The sequence below is a fragment of the Cibotium barometz genome, chromosome 51, assembly GCF_041138505.1.
Source record: "Cibotium barometz isolate CiBa-2024 chromosome 51, ASM4113850v1, whole genome shotgun sequence".
NCBI classification, from domain to species: Eukaryota; Viridiplantae; Streptophyta; class Polypodiopsida; order Cyatheales; family Cibotiaceae; genus Cibotium; species Cibotium barometz.
In genome coordinates this window covers 17,563,616-17,581,491 of record NC_141096.1, presented here as the reverse complement: position 1 = coordinate 17,581,491, position 17,876 = coordinate 17,563,616, and the positions used below count along the sequence as shown (strand labels likewise).

At 39.1% G+C, this 17,876-nt stretch overlaps 1 protein-coding gene across 1 annotated transcript; it reads left to right on the top strand.

The window, feature by feature from the left end:
• The first annotated feature begins 6,494 nt into the window (after positions 1 to 6,494).
• LOC147609373 (uncharacterized) lies at positions 6,495 to 8,363 on the top strand. The gene has a single exon (XM_086787796.1). The coding sequence runs from the start codon at positions 6,918 to 6,920 to the stop codon at positions 8,004 to 8,006; it is 1,089 nt and encodes a 362-aa protein (XP_086643922.1). The 5' UTR covers positions 6,495 to 6,917; the 3' UTR covers positions 8,007 to 8,363.
• The last annotated feature ends 9,513 nt before the right edge of the window (positions 8,364 to 17,876 follow it).

Here is a 17,876-nt window from a genome sequence, read left to right as displayed (position 1 = left end):
AAATAACTCGATCGAGTTACGTATTGGACATCCACGTAGTCAACTTCTATCTTGGTCAACTTCCATGTTGGATGTGTCCACTAGGTAACCTGATTGACATACTTGGCATCTACGTGGATGTCCACCTCCTACCTCCATTAGTATCCACCACATAACGTGACCATACATGGATGTCCACCTCTCCTACCTCCATTAGTATCCACCACATAACGTGACCATACATGGATGTTCACTATGTAACTCAATCGAGGTACATGGTGCCTTACGGATGTTCACCACGTAACTCAATCAAGTTATGTGGTTATCTATAATATGGTTTAGTGACTCAGTCGAGTTATCTCTCGAGTGTCTAGTGATTGCCACTTGGGATGTTGTGCGATTGAAAGTATCCCTATTGAGCTATGTCAAGGGCATCCCATCTACCCAAAGTGAGGACACTTATTGTCCAACCACCTCTTTACACCACTAGCATGGTTGGGGTGAGATTATGGGTGATATGCCACTAGTGGGTTGTAGGTTGTGTGACAACCATTTTGGCTTGTTAGAGTTATGGCATAGTTATAGTGCCAACTTATCTAGTCGGGTTCACACTATGGACCAAATTTTGTATGTTATAGTAGAAAATTACTTTCCCATAAAGCATGTACTTTTATCTTTATATTATGGTTGTAGAGAAGAGAAGAGAAGAGAATAGAAGAAAATTCATCCATCCATATCTCTTATGTGCTTGTCTACTCTTGTGTGTGTGTGTTTACTTGTAAGGAGATCAAGCTCACCGTCTCCTTCACATTCTTCTAAATTTTAAGGCCATTTTCAAAAAGGGGGTTACATAGTAATATATATAATATTTTTAAAATTATCCAAAAAGTTTCATCTATTTCTTAGATAAAGGAGGAGTAATTTTTATATGTCTCAAATCCATCAAAATATAATCCATCTTGCTTGCAATAGTTTTCTTGGATACACTACTAGTAGATTAAATTGGGCATTGAGATTTGGTTCAATTATTTTACACATTAATAAGAGTCAATCCTAAACCACCTATAAGATTTAATTGATAATCAAAGAGTTATCAAAGAGCCAATTATTCTCTATATATTGAATAAGATTAGTGTGAAAAGGAATCAACATGAAATCATATCCAATAAGATTGGTGTGAAAAGGAGAGTCAACATGAAATCATACCCAAGAATAATCTTGAAAAACTAGTGTTGAGTTTTAAGCTTGTGTTAAGAAAAGCAATGTGTGATGGTGCAACATGAATGGAGCAAGAGGAGGAGCATTCACATTAGAAAGAGGAATAGACTAAGGGTACATTGGCAAAGGCTGATTTGTTTGGTCATTTGTAAAAGGTGAAGTCAAAGGTCAAAAAGGTAGCACATGGAAAGTGTAAGGTAGCACATGTAGTGTGAGCATTTATGAACACAAGGGCACAAGGGTGCATGGAGCATGTGGATGCAAGCTATATAAGCATGTACTTGGATCAAGATTATACAATGAGATTATGGTATTGTGGATCATAAACCTTAATTATTGATTAGCATTAAGCTTAATCCTCTTCACTATTATTGTCTCTCTACAATGAAGTCTATCATCATCTTCAATCCCCCTTAGCCGTGTGATTTCTCAAGATGGTATCAGAACTTGCTAGGCTAGCTAGCAATGCATGATATAGTTTTGCATTGGTAAGTTTGCTTCATCTTTCAAATTACTGCATTTTCACTAATCCTGTTCACTAATCTCTTCCTTCTCCTAAACCACTAGAGCTTGGATTTGCTGGTGTTCATTGCACACTACATCATTTGCCACGAAATCTTGTGGGCATCTAGGTGTTGCTAATTCTTGAAGAAATTAATCTGATTCATGTTGTCTTGCTCACAAAGTGCGCCGCCATGTCGACTACAAATTCAATTCATTTGTTCGCGTACAGAAGAAATTAGCGAAATTGAGATGTGGTTGGACCATAGTATGGACATCTTGCATATCAAATGTTAGCTTAATTGGTCCACACTACGAGCTACAGAAAATAGAAAATATAGGCGATAGAAATATCGGTAGAAAGGTGAAATTTTTGAAATACATACTCACTATTATTACAAATTGAGCTTTTTATTGTCCAATTCAGCTCATGTGAAGTTTTTTTAGCAAGTCCCCATTATTTAGTGAGCTAGTCAAGTTGTAAATTAAGTTTCAAAGTAGCTTGCTCTTAAAAATAGCCTCTACTAACAAGGCTCTATCTCACTCATTTCTTGGTGTCTTTGGACAAGTTAGAGCTTAAATCACAAAGTTGGGAGATTCTCTATACAAGCCTATATCATCACATTCCATTTCCCCCTTGATTTGAAGGGTCAATTGTTCACATAAACACTGACAGTTTTTTTACACAAAACAATGAACTTGACTTGAGGTTTCATGGTTGATTCCTTGTATTAGCACTAATCTCTTCATTCAAATTACTCTTGTATTGAGATTAGACGCTGACCTTAAGTAGTACTCAACTAGTGTTAAGACCTTATCAACCCTAAAATGATTACTTTATTTGTGCTTGATATATTCAAAGGGGAGTCCTTCCACACATGGCAAGTTAAAGTTAATGAAGGATGGGCTATGGGGCATTATAAATAGAAGGTAAAAATGTCCGGATGATGAAGGGGATGAAAAGAAAAAATGGTTAAGCTGGAATGAAAAGGGATTATCTATCATTGCATTAGGATTGGGTGATGGATTTATTCATCACATTGCATCACAAGATACATCTAAGGGTGCTTGGATGAGCTAGTAAAATTGTTTGGGGCAAAGCAAAAGAATTCAACTAAGCTTCAAAATACAATTCAAAATACATCTAAGGGTGCTTGGATGAGCTAGTAAAATTGTTTGGGGCAAAGCAAAAGAATTCAACTAAGCTTCAAAATACAATTCTTTGGCTTAGACATTAAGGATATTGAATCACTTTCAACACACTTTAACAAAATGAAGAGTATAACTCAACAAATGGTTGGCATTTGGGCACCAGTAGAAGAAGAGGATGCCAGATCTATATTGTTAAAAAGCATGACACTTGAGGAGTATGGGACCTTAGTGGCTACCTTGAGGAACCTCCTAGATCCAACCATTACAGGAGTGGAAGGAACACTCAATAGAAGAAGAGAAGTGGATTCAAGGAAAGACAGTTCAAGCTACATAGAGTGAGGATAAAGCACTCTTCTTAAGAGGACCAAGACCAAGGACCACAGAAGGACCAAGGACAAAGATTACTTGTCATCATTGTGGCAAGATTGGTCACATAGCAAAGGATTGCTGGCATAAAAAGAGAGCGGAAGAAACCAATGCAATGATAAAGAAGGAAGATAGTGATGAGGCCTCGCAGGATGGAGGCAATGTAGATCATCTCTCCTAGATGATATGAGGAGCATGGCTCCTAACTCCTAGTTGTAACCCCACTCTCCCAGTGTGTAAAATGTCAAGACAAAGACAACAATGTAGCTTATAGAGCAACCTAGATGGACTGCTCCAACCATATGAGTATGGAGTGTATTTTAGGTCAATACATGTTAGGTGTTAAACCCTCATCACATTGAGGGGAGGTGTTGAAAAAAGCAATGTATGAGGGTGCAACATGAATAAAGAAATGGGAGGAGCATGCACATTAGAAAGAGGAATAGACTAAGGGTACATTGGCAAAGGTTGATTTGTTTGGTCATTTGTAAAAGGTGAAGTCAAAGGTCAAAAAGGTAGCACATGGAAAGTGTAAGGTAGCACATGTAGTGTGAGCATTTATGAACACAAGGATGGCACAAGGGTGCATGGAGCATGTGGATGAGAGCTATATAATCATGTACTTTAAGAAAGCTTATGCAATGAGATTATGGTATTGTGAATCGTAAACCTTGATTACTGATTAGCATTAAGCTTAATCCTCTTCAATATTGTTGTCTCTCCACAATGAAGTCTATCATCATCTTTATCCCCCTTAACCATGTTATTTCTCAATAGCTTGTGCTTATATTTATGACATGTTTCACTAAACATTATAGTAAGGAAGTGCAAAACCTACAAGATGACTCTGAAAGATCATAAAACTTTGGAATCAAAGATTTAAGTAAACAAGTTTGCAATTCAAAATTAGATCTTTGATTTAATATATTTAATATTTGTACTCATTTCTATCAACCATTAATATTTAATATTTGTACTCATTTCTATCAAAGATAGATCTTTGATTTAATATTTAATATTTAATATTTTTACTTATTTCTATCAACCATCAATAACAAATTTACTCTTTATTGATACTTTAAAAAGGTACAGTGTTACTGCTATAGTTTGGTGGTGGAACAAATCAAAGTCAATTTAACTCATAAACTAGTAGACAAATTTGCATGGTCCCATTAGGCTTCTTTTATGTGACCTCAAAGGCTGTTATAAGGTTCTCTCTTTGCACAAATTTTTTAATGGGGTACTCTCTTGGCATAATTGTTTTTTTAATGAGGAACCCCACACTACCAACAATTTGTTTTGACAATGAGGAATCCCACATTGAGTATGATATCTTAATCATAAAGGTACATACCAAGTTTTAAGGTATAATAGCTATCCTATATTGTATGTAGGAGGCATGCAGCACTGGTTCTGTTCCTTCTGTAGATATCCTTGTGTAGATAAAGGGACATTCAAGTGCTTGCTCATCCATAATGGGTGGAACATTGTACCATCTCTTGATGTGATGATGATAGCTAGAGTACATGTACCCCATGGTTTAGGTGAGAGAGCCAACTCCATTATTGATGGAGACTTAAAAAGTGGAAGAAACTACTCTGAAGTTGAAGAATGTAGCCATTGTTTTTTATTGAGTTTGTCATTGTCTTTACTTTATAAGTAAAACACAAGTTAACTTTATGCAATCAATTTTTTACAACTGGTACTCAAAACAAAAGTAGGGACTTGTAAGTACACACAAAAGGACTTTGGAAAATATATCACTATTTTGGTGAGTTTGTCCTTGTCTTTGTACTTTATAACTAAAACACAAGTTAACTTCATGTAATATTTTTTTTATAAGTTGTACTCAAAACAAAAGTAGTGACTGGGAAGTACACACAAAGGGACTTTGGAAAAGATATCCCTATTTTAATATCCCAACCCAATGTCATTCATGGATCCTATGTTAGGGATTAAGGCTATTGAAAAAGTATACCTTGGCATAATTTATTATATTTCACAAGTTATCTCATCTATCAAAAGAAAATTTGAAAATTTTGAAGGCACAGAATTCCTTAGAACCAACAGAATCCAACGTCCTTTCTAAAGCCATGATTGAAGTAGCATATTGCTCATAAGTGTATGGCATACGCTTGAGTTACTAATTTTTATTTACGAGTTTATATTTATATTTATGATTGTTTTTCACATGTTCCATTCATTAGAAGGGAAATAATGCAAGATACATGGGAAAGTATTAACTTTTGGATGTTTAGAAGCTATAAACAATTTGTTTTTCACACGGGAAAGTATTGACTTTTGGATGTTTAGAAGCTACAAACAATTTGTTTTTCACTTGGGGAAATAACTAGATGTAAATTAGTTTCATAAAATGGTTTGCCTATAACCTATTAACACTATAGCAAGACAATAAAAAAATGGTCATTTTGGTCATATAGACCCTAATTTAATGAATATTATATTCCAAAGCGTGGAGAACACTCTAAAGACATATCATACGAGGTTAGAAGCTTGACAACATGCATTACTTTTCAAGTATGCTAGTTAATTGAGTATGTGAAGCAGTATTTTGTTTGAGCTATCAAGAAGCTTTCACGGGTGTCTTGAAGGAAAGAAACTTTGAAGTCCCCACCAAGAACATATTCCATTTGAACAAGTGTCCAAACACATTTGTACTACCATGCCCTAGCAATCTAGACTGCGTGTGAAAGTAGAGCATATAGAATAAGTTTTAAACCACATGTTTTAGTTGTCTTTAAGTTGTTCAGTGCAAGGCTTAGTGTGTTCTGATAGGTTTTACTTACCTTGAAGTGGTTTAGTGTAATGCTTTGTGTGTTCAACACTCTTCTATGCCCAAGGAAGCTAACAACCTGTGCAATTTGGCAACTTTGAATAGAGAGCTTTCGATGTTATCAACTTCATTGCCTGACCTCCACTCAGACTATGTGTAAAGACGCTTCCAAAATGGGTTTTAGTTCGAAAAGGAGGCCTTAGGAAAAGTTGCATGAGGAGGTCCTTGAGATGTAAATCCATGAGGGGACCCTCTACATAATAAAATGGTAAACAATCCCCCAAAATGTGAAGTGGGGGCACCGACTCAAGTGCCAAGGCACAAGTTGCCAACCCAACCAAACATCATGAAGAGCACAACACCATGAAATGAGGCTAAAAATAATGAGGTGGGCGAATATAGAGTGATATAAGCCAACCACAAGTTAGCATTTAATTAATAGGCGGCCGGTAACGTTAGCAGCTTCTACGTGGAACAACTCTGTGCTTTGCCGGCAACGTCGATATCGTTCCATCTTCTTCATATGCTTCGCTTCGTTCTTTAGCTTTTTAGTGAGCTCTCTGCTTTTTACTAGCTTTCCTCTTGCGTTCATGGAAGCTTTGGCCGTAATCGTCTTTCTGCTTGCGGCCATCTCCTAGCTTTCCTCTTGCATTCATGAAGCTTCGGCCATAATGGCTCTTATGTTTGGTAGCTTTTCTCTTGCATTCATGGTGGTTTTGCAAATGGCTTCTCTGCTTTGTGCTTTTCATTAGCCGCGTTTGCCCTTGTTTCATTGCTTCTCATGAGTTCCCTGCAGGTTTTTGCGTTTTAGTAGCTTCTTCTTGCGGTACATATCCGGCCCCTATCTGCTTTTTGCTTTTATTGCTTGTCTCTTGCAGTCAGGTCCTGACTTGGGTTGCTTTTATCCATGGCGAGCTCTTCTATTTTGACCTCTCTATTGCAGTCTTGGCCTTCATCTAGGTTCTCGTTTCGGATAAACTCAGCCAACTTTTCCATAGCTGGCCGAAGCTGCTGCAACCCACTGCTGGGCTTATTGGAATCAAAGCTAGCAGATCAGCTAGAGCTTCTCAAGCTGCAAGATGATCATGAAGTGGGCAGTAGTTATCTCTCGGCGAGATGGCTGGGCAGGGCCATGGCTGTGGTGCACTCCACAAACTCTAGTATAAAGGCCTTTGTACCAGATCTGCAGCAGGCGCTTTCCGAACAGGGAAACCTCTGCAAGTGGGTAGATGAGAGCTTAGATGACGGCATAAGGCTCCTTGATGCTTGCCAAATCTTGCAAGAAACAGTAACAGCCATTGCAGCCCACCATTCCTTTGCCAAATTAGTACTAGACTTGATGAGTTCAGACAAATCATCCAGTGAGGCGACCTTGAGAAGAGCCAAGCATGCCCTTTCCAAATGCGGAAAGCTTTCACAGAGGAGGAAACCAAAGAGATCCAAATTGGAAACCTGTGGATCCATGCTGAGGAGGATGGGGGAGAAGCTTCACAGCATTGATGATGCATTGAAAGGCAATTTATTGGGAGCAATGCATGCAGCACAAATCACCACTATTCTCATATGTGGGGTTTTGATCACTGCATTGTCCATCAACCAGAGGCGCTCCAATATCTCTACCATCTGCCTTGCCCCTCAATCCAACTGGTCCCTTGCCCTCTCTAGCCTCCAACAAAGGGTCAAAGAGCAGGTGGACAGAAAAAAAAGCAAAAATCAAAGAATGCCCTACTTGGAGGAGCTTGAACACGTGGACTCTTCATTGCTTGCCTTAGAAGAATTGATTAATCAAGCCCTTGAAGCCCATCAATTCCCCATGGCTATGGACATTGAGGAGCCCATCAAGCACACCATCAGCAATCTTAGACGGTTTTCCCATGAATTAGGGGAGGGTTTGGCACACCTTGAGCAGCACATTTCAGAGTTATACCAGGTTTTGATCACTAGCAGGATGATGTTGCTTGGGATCTACCCCAAATCATCTTCAATTCCAAGGTAATTCTGTGCTTATGCTTAAGTATGCTCTCAAAGCCCAATTAACCATGCCAAGTTCTTCAAATTAAGGCATGACCCAGTGGAGCATTTTGATATTATGAGCATATCTAACAAGCTTAAAGTACCACACTTGTACATTTATTATGACTTAAGTGCATTGATAGACCACATGATGTGGCGCCACATTGATATGTCAAGGTGTTTGATGCGCCTCCACTACACATCATAATGGATGTTCCAAATTATCCTTATCAATGTAATATGTAGGATAGCTTTTGCTAATGGGAGGTCTTGCTTCCAAGGTTATGATGGTTGGATATCATGATAATGTAACATATTTACCCAAAGGTTTTAAACAGTTGTTAGCACTCTAATGTAAAGCTAATGTATAGATAGGTAGGTTTGATTTTTTGGACGCCAATGTTTTGGATCAACTTTGTGTGTTCTTCCACCACCTATTTCAATGAAATTTGAGTATGTTTTCTTTTTTTAAATCTCATTTGCTAGAACCCATGGTAGAAGAACCATGGCGACCTTGTACATCGCTAGGGATTGGAGGACCTCTTCACCATGTTGCTAATTGGCAAAGGCAATATAATGATGCACGTGAATGCTATTATTGTGGTAAGCCTGGACATGTGCAGGCAGAATGTTATAAGAAGCAGGCTGACATGCAAAATGGGAAAGTGCAGCAAAACAACTATGCATCCTCAAGCAGAAATAATGAGGATAATGAAAGGTTGTTTGTTATGCAGCATGTCGTGAATGCCATGTCTGAAAATGTTGATACAGCACAAAAAGATAATGTATGGTATGTGGATTCAGGCGCTTCGAACCAGATGACGAGTCATGGGGAGTGGTTCAAGGAGATGAAAAACCCGAAAAGACCAGGTTTTGTGGAAACAGGGGATGACACTGCTCATCCAACAAATTGCCCACATTGGAGATGTGCCATTGTCTATGCAGGATGGCAAAGTGAAGTACCTTGCAGATGTACTTCATGTACCGAGCATAACAAAGAATGTGGTTTCAGTTGGCCAGATGATTGAGCAGGGTTTGCAAGTTCGGTTAATGGATGTTATGTTGAAGATTTTAAAGACAAGTGCAGGTTGGTTGCAAAAGGCAACAGAGTGGGCAGAATGTTTACATTAGTGGATGTAGACATGCCTGAGATGAGTGCTGCGATGTTTGCAAATGGTTCAGGAATTGTTGCAGACACAGACATATGGCATAAAAGAATTGGACATGTGAATGTGCAGAGATTGAAGTCTATGCAGACAAAAGGAATTGTGACAGGGCTGCCAAAATTTAAAGTGGAAGGTATGCATAAAATATGTGAAGCATGCCAATTTGGGAAGCAAACAAAGCATGTGTTTCCACGTAACAAATATGTGAGCAGAAATGCACTAGATGTTGTGCATTCAGATGTATGGGGTCCTACGAAGACCATATCTATGAGAGGCTGCAGGTATTATGTGACTTTCATTGATGACCACACAAGGAAAGTGTGGGTATATTTCATGAAGGAGAAGAGTGAGGTGTTCACTCACTTTCAGAATTTCAGATTTTTGGTTGAAAAGCAAACAGGGAAATATGTAAAGTGCCTAAGGTCAGATGGAGGGGGAGAGTACTTCTCCAATGAGTTCTCTGAATATTTGAAGAAGAATGGTATTCGGAGACAATATACATGCAAATACACTCCGCAGCAAAATGGAGTTGCTGAGCGGAAAAACAGGCACATTGCTGAGATTGCGCAAGCATTGATGGAAGAGAAGAATATGCCGCATTGCTATTGGGCTGAGGCTATTTCTACAGCAGTATACATCATGAACAGGACTCCAACTGCTGCAGCCATACATGATGTAACTCCAGAGGAGAGGTTTACTGGCAGAAAACCAGATTTGTCTCATCTGAAAGTCTTTGGATGCATTGCATATGTGCATGTGCCAGATGAGCTGAGAACTCCGAAGGCTAAAAAATGTGTGCTTATTGGATATTCCCTTGAGCAAAAGGGATACAGGTGTTATAACCCTGCTACACGTGAGTTGAGAGTAAGCAGGGATGTTGTGTTTGATGAGATGAGCAGCTGGTATGTTGCTGAAAAAGAAGCTATTGGGGCTGATGTGAGTGGAAGTGTGGTTACATAGAATGCAGGTCAGCAATCACAGTCTTTGAGTGGACCAGGAGAGTCCTCATCTAGTGGGTCTGTTGATAGACCATGGAGTGGCAGGCTGCGTCATAATACTAGTCCTGCAAATGTGATTAGTACATCACGAAAAGGAAAAGAGAAAGTGGTTGAGCCCCTTGGTATGCCTGACATTTCTGCAGGGCATTCTCATGTTGATGGAGAGTCTAGTGGCTCAGATATGAGCCTTGATGAGGAGCTTGGGATCCCAGCTATGAGAACACCTGGTGTAAAGAAGGCTATGGAAGCCATGAATGAGAAGCTGCGAAGATCTGGGAGAGTGAGAAATCCTGTGCAGAGATTTACCTATGATGGTTATGTGGCACATCACTATGCATATATGGCAAAGGTTGTGCAGGTTGTTGAGCCCACATGCATTGATGAGGCTGTTGGAAATGTGTGTTGGGAGAAAGCTATGGATGAGGAGATGGATGCACTATATGGAAATGAAACTTGGGATTTAGTGCAATTGCCTGAAGGCAAGAAAGCCATTGGATGCAAGTGGGTGTACAAAGTTAAACATAACAGTGATGGAAGCATAAACAGGTACAAGGCTAGATTGGTAGCCAAAGGATATGCGCAGACATATGGCATTGATTATGAGGAAATTTTCAGCCCAGTTGCCAAGATGGCAACGGTGAGAGTTGTGATAGCAGTGGCTGCGTCAAAGCAATGGTCTTTACATCAAATGGATGTAAAGAATGCATTCTTGCATGGGGATTTGCAAGAAGAGGTGTATATGTTGCAGCCACCTGGTTATGAGGATGAGGGTCACCCCGAGCATGTTTGCAGGTTGAAGAAAGCCTTGTATGGCTTAAAGCAAGCACCAAGAGCATGGTCTGATAAGATTTCTGAATATGTTGTCACTATTGGATTTCATGTAGCCAATGCAGATTTCTCATTGTATGTGAGACATGGTGATAGAGGGGTTGTGCTTGTTGTCATCTATGTAGATGACTTGATCATTACGGGGGACCATGATGCAGAGATCTTTGATGTAAAGATCTTGCTTAGACAAAAGTTCGAGATGAAGGATCTGGAGCAGCTCAGATATTTTTTGGGCATGGAGGTGATTAGGTCACCACATGGTATTGGATTACTGCAAAGACAGTATGGCTTGGACATGTTGTCCAAGTATGGTATGACAGGCTGTAAGCCTATTTCTGTGCCATTGGATCAGAATGGCAAGTTGAGTGCAGATTCAGGAGAGATCTTGGAGGATCCTACTATGTACAGACGCATAGTAGGAAGTTTGATCTACATGACGATCACCAAACCAGATTTGACCTATGCTGTTGGGTTGGTGAGTCAGTTTATGCAGGTTCCACGGAAACCGCATTTGGATGCAGTGAGACGCATACTACGGTATGTGAAGTCTACTTTGCATTGTGGACTATTCTATGAGACTGGGACAGAGATATGTGTACATGGGTACACAGATGCTAATTGGGCTGGTAGTATCTCAGATAGAAGATCTACCAGTGGATTCATGTTTTCTTTGGGGAGTGCTGCTGTGACGTGGAGCAGCAAGAAGCAGCCTACGGTTGCTCTATCGAGTACAGAGGCCGAGTACAGAGGAGCTGCTATGGCAGCATGTAAGGTAGCTTGGTTGAGAAAACTACTTGCAGATTTGGGTCTATCAGTGGATAGACAAGTTGTCATTTTCTGTGACAACATTAGCAGTAACACCATATTGGGAAATATGGGAATTTCTCACAAGTTTGGGACACGTGGTCAAAAGTTTGGATTAACCATAACTTGAACACCACTAATCCAAAATGAGCGCTTTATAGCTCTTTAGATTCCATTTTTCAAGCGCTTTCCAACGATAGATCATATGATAGGGTTTTGAGAAACTTACAAACATGTTATCCATGTCCCCTTTTTTAAGTATTCAAAAATGGGAATTGGGAAATTCCCAAATTCACTAATATGGTGTTCAGTATACAGTTGGCCAGGAACCCAGTCTTTCATGCTCGTACGAAGCACATAGAGGTCCACTGCCACTTCGTCAGAGAGAAGGTCTTGGCAGGAGACCTTGACCTTGTTTATGTCAGCACAGAGGATCAGGTAGCCGACATCTTCACCAAAGCATTGGGTACAGAGAAGCTCCGTAGATTCAGGGCTTCGCTTGGTGTACATGAGATGGAGTTGAGCTCGAGGGGGAGTGTTGAGATATCGAGCTCTAGTGAGGCGGTGGACACTGATGACCCGCCTGGGGGATAGGCCCCGCACTTACACCACTGGCATGGTTGGTGAGATCTTGGGTGATATGCGGCCAGTGGGATGACACAGGCTGTGTGAGCCACTCGAGACTGGCATAGTTATAGCGCCAGCTCATTTAGTCGGGTTCACATTATAGAGAACCCGTGTATGTATTGGTTGAGTACCTTTCATATTGTGTGTACTCTTATTCTTGTATATGGTGTGTTGAGTGTTGAGTAGAGAAGAAGAAGATTTTCAACCTCTCACCTTGTGTGTTCTCTATTAGGGTTTTGTGAGTGTGTGTGTGTGCTTGCAAGAGCTCAAGCTCTCTTCTCCCCTGCATCTTTTCAGAGGAGGAGGAGGAGGAGGAGGAGTAGAGACCGACCTACTGTGTTTTACCTTTTTCTTTATGTATTCCCTGTTATGTAACTCCTGACGTGATGTAGCTCGCCTTTTATGGCATTTTGGCATTTTGGATGTAACTCACCTTCTATGGCATTTTGGATTTAATATAAAGAAGATTTTGAGAGTTAATATGTTTCAAATGTATTTTCATATGTTTGTGTATACAAATTAGATCTGTCTTCAATATATTGAATTAAAATTAAAATAGGTCAGATTGGGGATAATGCCCCAATCTGCTCCAAATGGTTTTTTGTTCTCATCGTCGTCCAGCTGAGCAATAAAAATAGCGACGCTGCTATTTTTTCGTAGTGCCACTAAGCAGTGATTATAGCATTGTTTATTTTTTTAATAACGTCACTCAACGAGGCTAATAGCATGGGATATAACTACATTTATACCATGGGATATAGTGGCACTTATAGCATGGAATATAATGGCTCTTATAGTATTGAAAAAATAGCATTGCTTATAGCTATGCTTACAAAGACACTTACCCCCCCAATACTTATAACAGCGCATATAACAACAAATATACCGGCTCTTATAGCATCTTAAAAATAGTGTCGCTTATAGTAGCACTTAGAGACTCTTACGCCCTAACACTTTTCTAGCTCCTTTTATAAAAGCCATTCTATAAACGCCGCTACCCCCTCTTCTTATAGTGTCGCTTATAGTAGCACTTACAGACTCTTACGCCCCAACACTTTTCTAGCTCCTTTTATAAAAGCCATTCTATAAACGCCGCTACCCCCTCTTCTTGTTATAGTTTCTTTGATCTTCTTGATGTCCATGCCAATTGCTGTAATACTCCAAGAGAGTGCTTGCTCTTCAAAAACCTGGCCAGTTGCTTTTCTAAACAAGTAAAGCAAGTAAGATATTACTATCTTTGGTAGGGATGGGGTGACTTTTGAGCTTATCTTTTACCCAATCCATAGACCAAGAGCATAGTTTATCATACTTCTTCTCCCCTATCTTGTATGTGTTACAAATTTCATCCCAATCTTTTTGCATTGTTGTAAGGTCATGGTAGAATGCTATGATTGCCTCCCCGAGGACACGGTCTATTTTCATTTTCTTTGCAACTTCCTCTATTTATCTGAAGTCACCCATATTTTTTCCTTTTGCAACTTCCTCCATTTATTTGAAGTCACCCATATTTTTTCCTTTTTCATGGTAGAATGCTATGATTGCCTCCCCGAGGACACGGTCTATTTTCATTTTCTTTGCAACTTCCTCTATTTATTTGAAGTCACCCATATTTTTTCCTTTTTTAACTAAAACTTTTCCTTTAATTATGTCATCCTGAAGTGACATGGTCTCATATGTGCAGTAAAAGGCCTAAATAAGGTTGGTCCTAGTGTCACAAATGCACTTGGAGCTTGTTTAAGTTGGCCACCCTTGAGAGTACTCTCTCTCTCTGTTTACTTTATCAATAGAGATAGCATCCCTAAGTTCTCCCTTTGTGTTTAGGATATTCTCGTGTGCATATTCATCCAAAATAAATTGCCAATGTTTGAAAATATTATCCTTACAAAAAAAAGGTGACCATCTGTCTTGTAAAAGCCATTTTGAAGTGTGCTCTCAGTTGTCTCCACAAAGTTCTACATCAATAATATGAAAACGTGGTTAGAAAAATAATTTTGAGACTAAAAATTATTGAAAACCTTGAATATTTTTGGAAGTTTGTGAGAAATACTTATAATCCAATAACAGTGGTCTATGTTCATGACATTTACACTAGGTTTGGGCCTTTGTGGTTGACCACATGCCAACCATTGGCCCCTTGCTTGAGTGAGTTGATCTAAGAATGGCTCCTTTTGCATGGAATTGGCAATAGAAATGTTGGTATCCTTGGAGATTAAAGTTGTTATTTTTGGGGGGCAATTAGCTATGATGTTTGCCTTTCGATGCCAAAACTTTTGCTTCACAACCTCCAGCTTTTAATTGTCTAACTTTTACAATCCCTTTGCTGCACTAATTGAATGTTGACCAAAGATGATCCAGTAACAAGCATTATAGACATCTTTGAGGCTCAAATCTTCTACTGGCTTATTTGTATTTAGATCATACAACATCAAAATGGACAAGACTTGCTCATGCTTTGGGTGAGTGGGCATGTCTTTTTAGTTTCATCCTTATTGAGCTTCCTATAAACATATAGAAGGGGTGCAGGTTTACACTTTAATACATCAATATTGAACACTTTTTCCATCCCAAACTTGTAATATTGGTTTTGGTTTTCCATAGTGAGCGCTACTTGTTCAAATTGTTAAGCAAGTGACGAAGGGACCAAATCCTCTCCATCTAGATCTATGACCTCATTGTCTATTTCCATTGGCTCTTCCATATTGGTTAGGCACTAAAGCAAGCGTGTTGTTATCATTTTAAGGGTTATAGGTTGGCACATTGCCACTCACTTTGTTAGTGTGTTTCTTTAATTGTTGAGCATTTTTTTGGGAGGAACTTTTGGATTTTGTTGGCTATGAGATTCTTGATTCTTCTTAAAGTACTCTCTTCTTTTGAGAGAGAGTTGGAACTTTCTCTTTGGGTGTCTTTTTAGAATCCTTTGACGCGGCCTCTTGAAGTGATATCTTCCTTCCTTGTTTTGTAACCTTCTCCAGTAGTAGTAGTAGTAGCATCTTGAACATTCTTTGAATGTTATGTTCCTTTCTTGGTAGGTTGATGTGATGTAGTGGATACACTTTGATCCTTACAAGTCTTTCCAATGCCCCTCTTGGTAGTGGCTACCAATGGAATGGATGATAATAAGTGAGCCTTTACCTTCATGAAGTGTTTCACAAGGTGGGTGTAATTCTCAAGTCGTGAGTGATGATGACCCAAGATTATCATAGCAAAAACTGATTTTGAGGCCAATCTTCCCAATAGTTTTCTTCAATCTGTCCTTGCTATCTTTCATATGAGAAATATGCAAGCCATGGAATATAAGCAAGATCTCATTAACTATCTTCTCTGTAGCATTTGGAATCATAGGGAAGGTGATACAAGGGACACCTTCATCACTAGCATCTTCCACTATATTTTTAAGGGAATATAAGCAAGATCTCATTAGCTATCTTCTCTGTAGCATTTGGAATCATAGGGAAGGTGATACAAGGGACACCTTCATCACTAGCATCTTCCACTATATTTGTAACAATCCCCATGTCTCCATATTCTTCATGTTTTTTGTCAAATATAGGTGAATGCCACCTTTGTACATTGCCTCATGATTGTTTGTGTCAAACAACCACTTGAGACCTTCTTGATTATGCACCATGTCATACCTTTTTTAAGTTTGGAGGTTCGTATTTGGGCTTGTTTACAAGTGGAGCACTCTCTTTACGCAGAAGGTCTTCTTTGGTGGCTCCATGCCTACACAACAATTTTTAAAATCAAATAATACAAGGATGTAAAGACCATGAATAGTGAACATTTGATTGAAAAGAAAAAAACCTTATGAAAATAGAACATGTATAAACTTGAACTTTATGTATAGTTGTCATTAATTACAAGAATCGTGGTGGACCTAAGTCTAAGAAAAGAGTCGTGACTATGTATGGAAGCATAGGTTATGTGTTTCAAAGAAAAGAACAAAGTTGGAGACTTGATTGGTCTATATGTTTGTGGATGAGATAACCATGGAGGATCAAACTTGAGTTTAATTGTATACATGGCTATTTGAGTTATTGGCGCTTATGGTTCAAATGGAGGAGAAGTGAGATGTGGCTAAAACGCAAGTTTGAGCTTGCATGAATGTGTATGGAAGTGTAAGCTATGTGAATTTAAAAAAAGATGGAATTTGGATCTTGATTGGTCAATATGTGTGTGGATGAAATGGCTATGGAGGCTCTAAGCTAGGTTTGACCCTCTATAAGGCTATATGAGATGGTTGTTCTCATGGTTGAGATGGAGGGGAGGTGACATGGGCTCAAACTCAAGTTTGAGCCTACATTACTTTGTATGAAAGTGTAGGCTATATGTCTTGAAGGAAAGCAAAAAATTGGAGACTTCATTGGTATATATGTTTGTGGATATGAAATGATTATGATTATAAGCCTCTTTAGGGCTATCTGAGTTATTGCTCCTCATGGTTGGGATAGAGGGAAAGTGGCATGGGGCTCAAACTTCAATTTGAGCCTGCATGATTATGTATGGAAGTGTAGGCTATGTGCGTTGAAGGGAAAAAAAAGGGGGGGACTTCATTAGTCTATATGTGTGTGGATGAGATTGCCTAGCTGAAAAATGCACATATAAAAGGAGAGAAAAATATTACCAAGGAAGTAGGTCAACAAATATAACAAGCTGGGAAGCAAGTAGAGTTGGAAAGCAAGTGTGAAAAACTGAATGTGAAAAGGAGAGAAGAATATTACCAAGGAGGTAGAGCAACAAATATAACAAGCTAGGAAGCAAGTATGAAAAGCTGAATGTGAAAAATGAGCGGGCGCCCGATGGGCGGTTTTTATAAGAGAAAATAACCCCGGTGGGATCTTTAAAATCTCATCGGGCTTTTGAATAACCCCGACGGGCCCGCCAGGGTTATCCAAAAGCTCGGTGGGGTTTTCCAAGTTGAGAAAGTCAACCCAGTCGATAATTGCTTGTCAATGACTGAAAAATGGTATTAATTTGATAACGTAAATTATTAACATAAATTTTTCACATAATTGCGTAAATATTAAATCCCTACTTTGGCGTGTCTCTCTTTGCTCTTTGATGTATAATATTTGGACATGTTTGTTAATCCCAAAATGGGTTTGCAACTTGATATACTCTATAATGTACTTGATATACTCTATAATGTAAGAGGATAAGCTCCTCGTAAAACTCCTTTACTAACATGATAGGTCCTTGCTTTCTACCCATTGCATGGTTTGAACTAAGTAAAAAGTAACTCACAATAATCCTCACTAATGTCTTGCATACCTCAAATGTATTGTGAATTAACTCCAAGGTTACTCAATCTATACTCATACGAAAACTTGTAAGACAAAACCTAGTCTAGAAAGGTGGCTAGACGATAAGCATCCATGATTCTCGAGAAGACCTATAGATGAAATGATATATTTTATCGATATCTTTCAC

What these genes read in the sequence shown, in the direction of transcription:
- LOC147609373 (XM_086787796.1), top strand. Translation starts at nt 6,918, where the DNA reads ATGGCGAGCTCTTCTATTTTGACCTCTCTATTGCAGTCTTGGCCTTCA.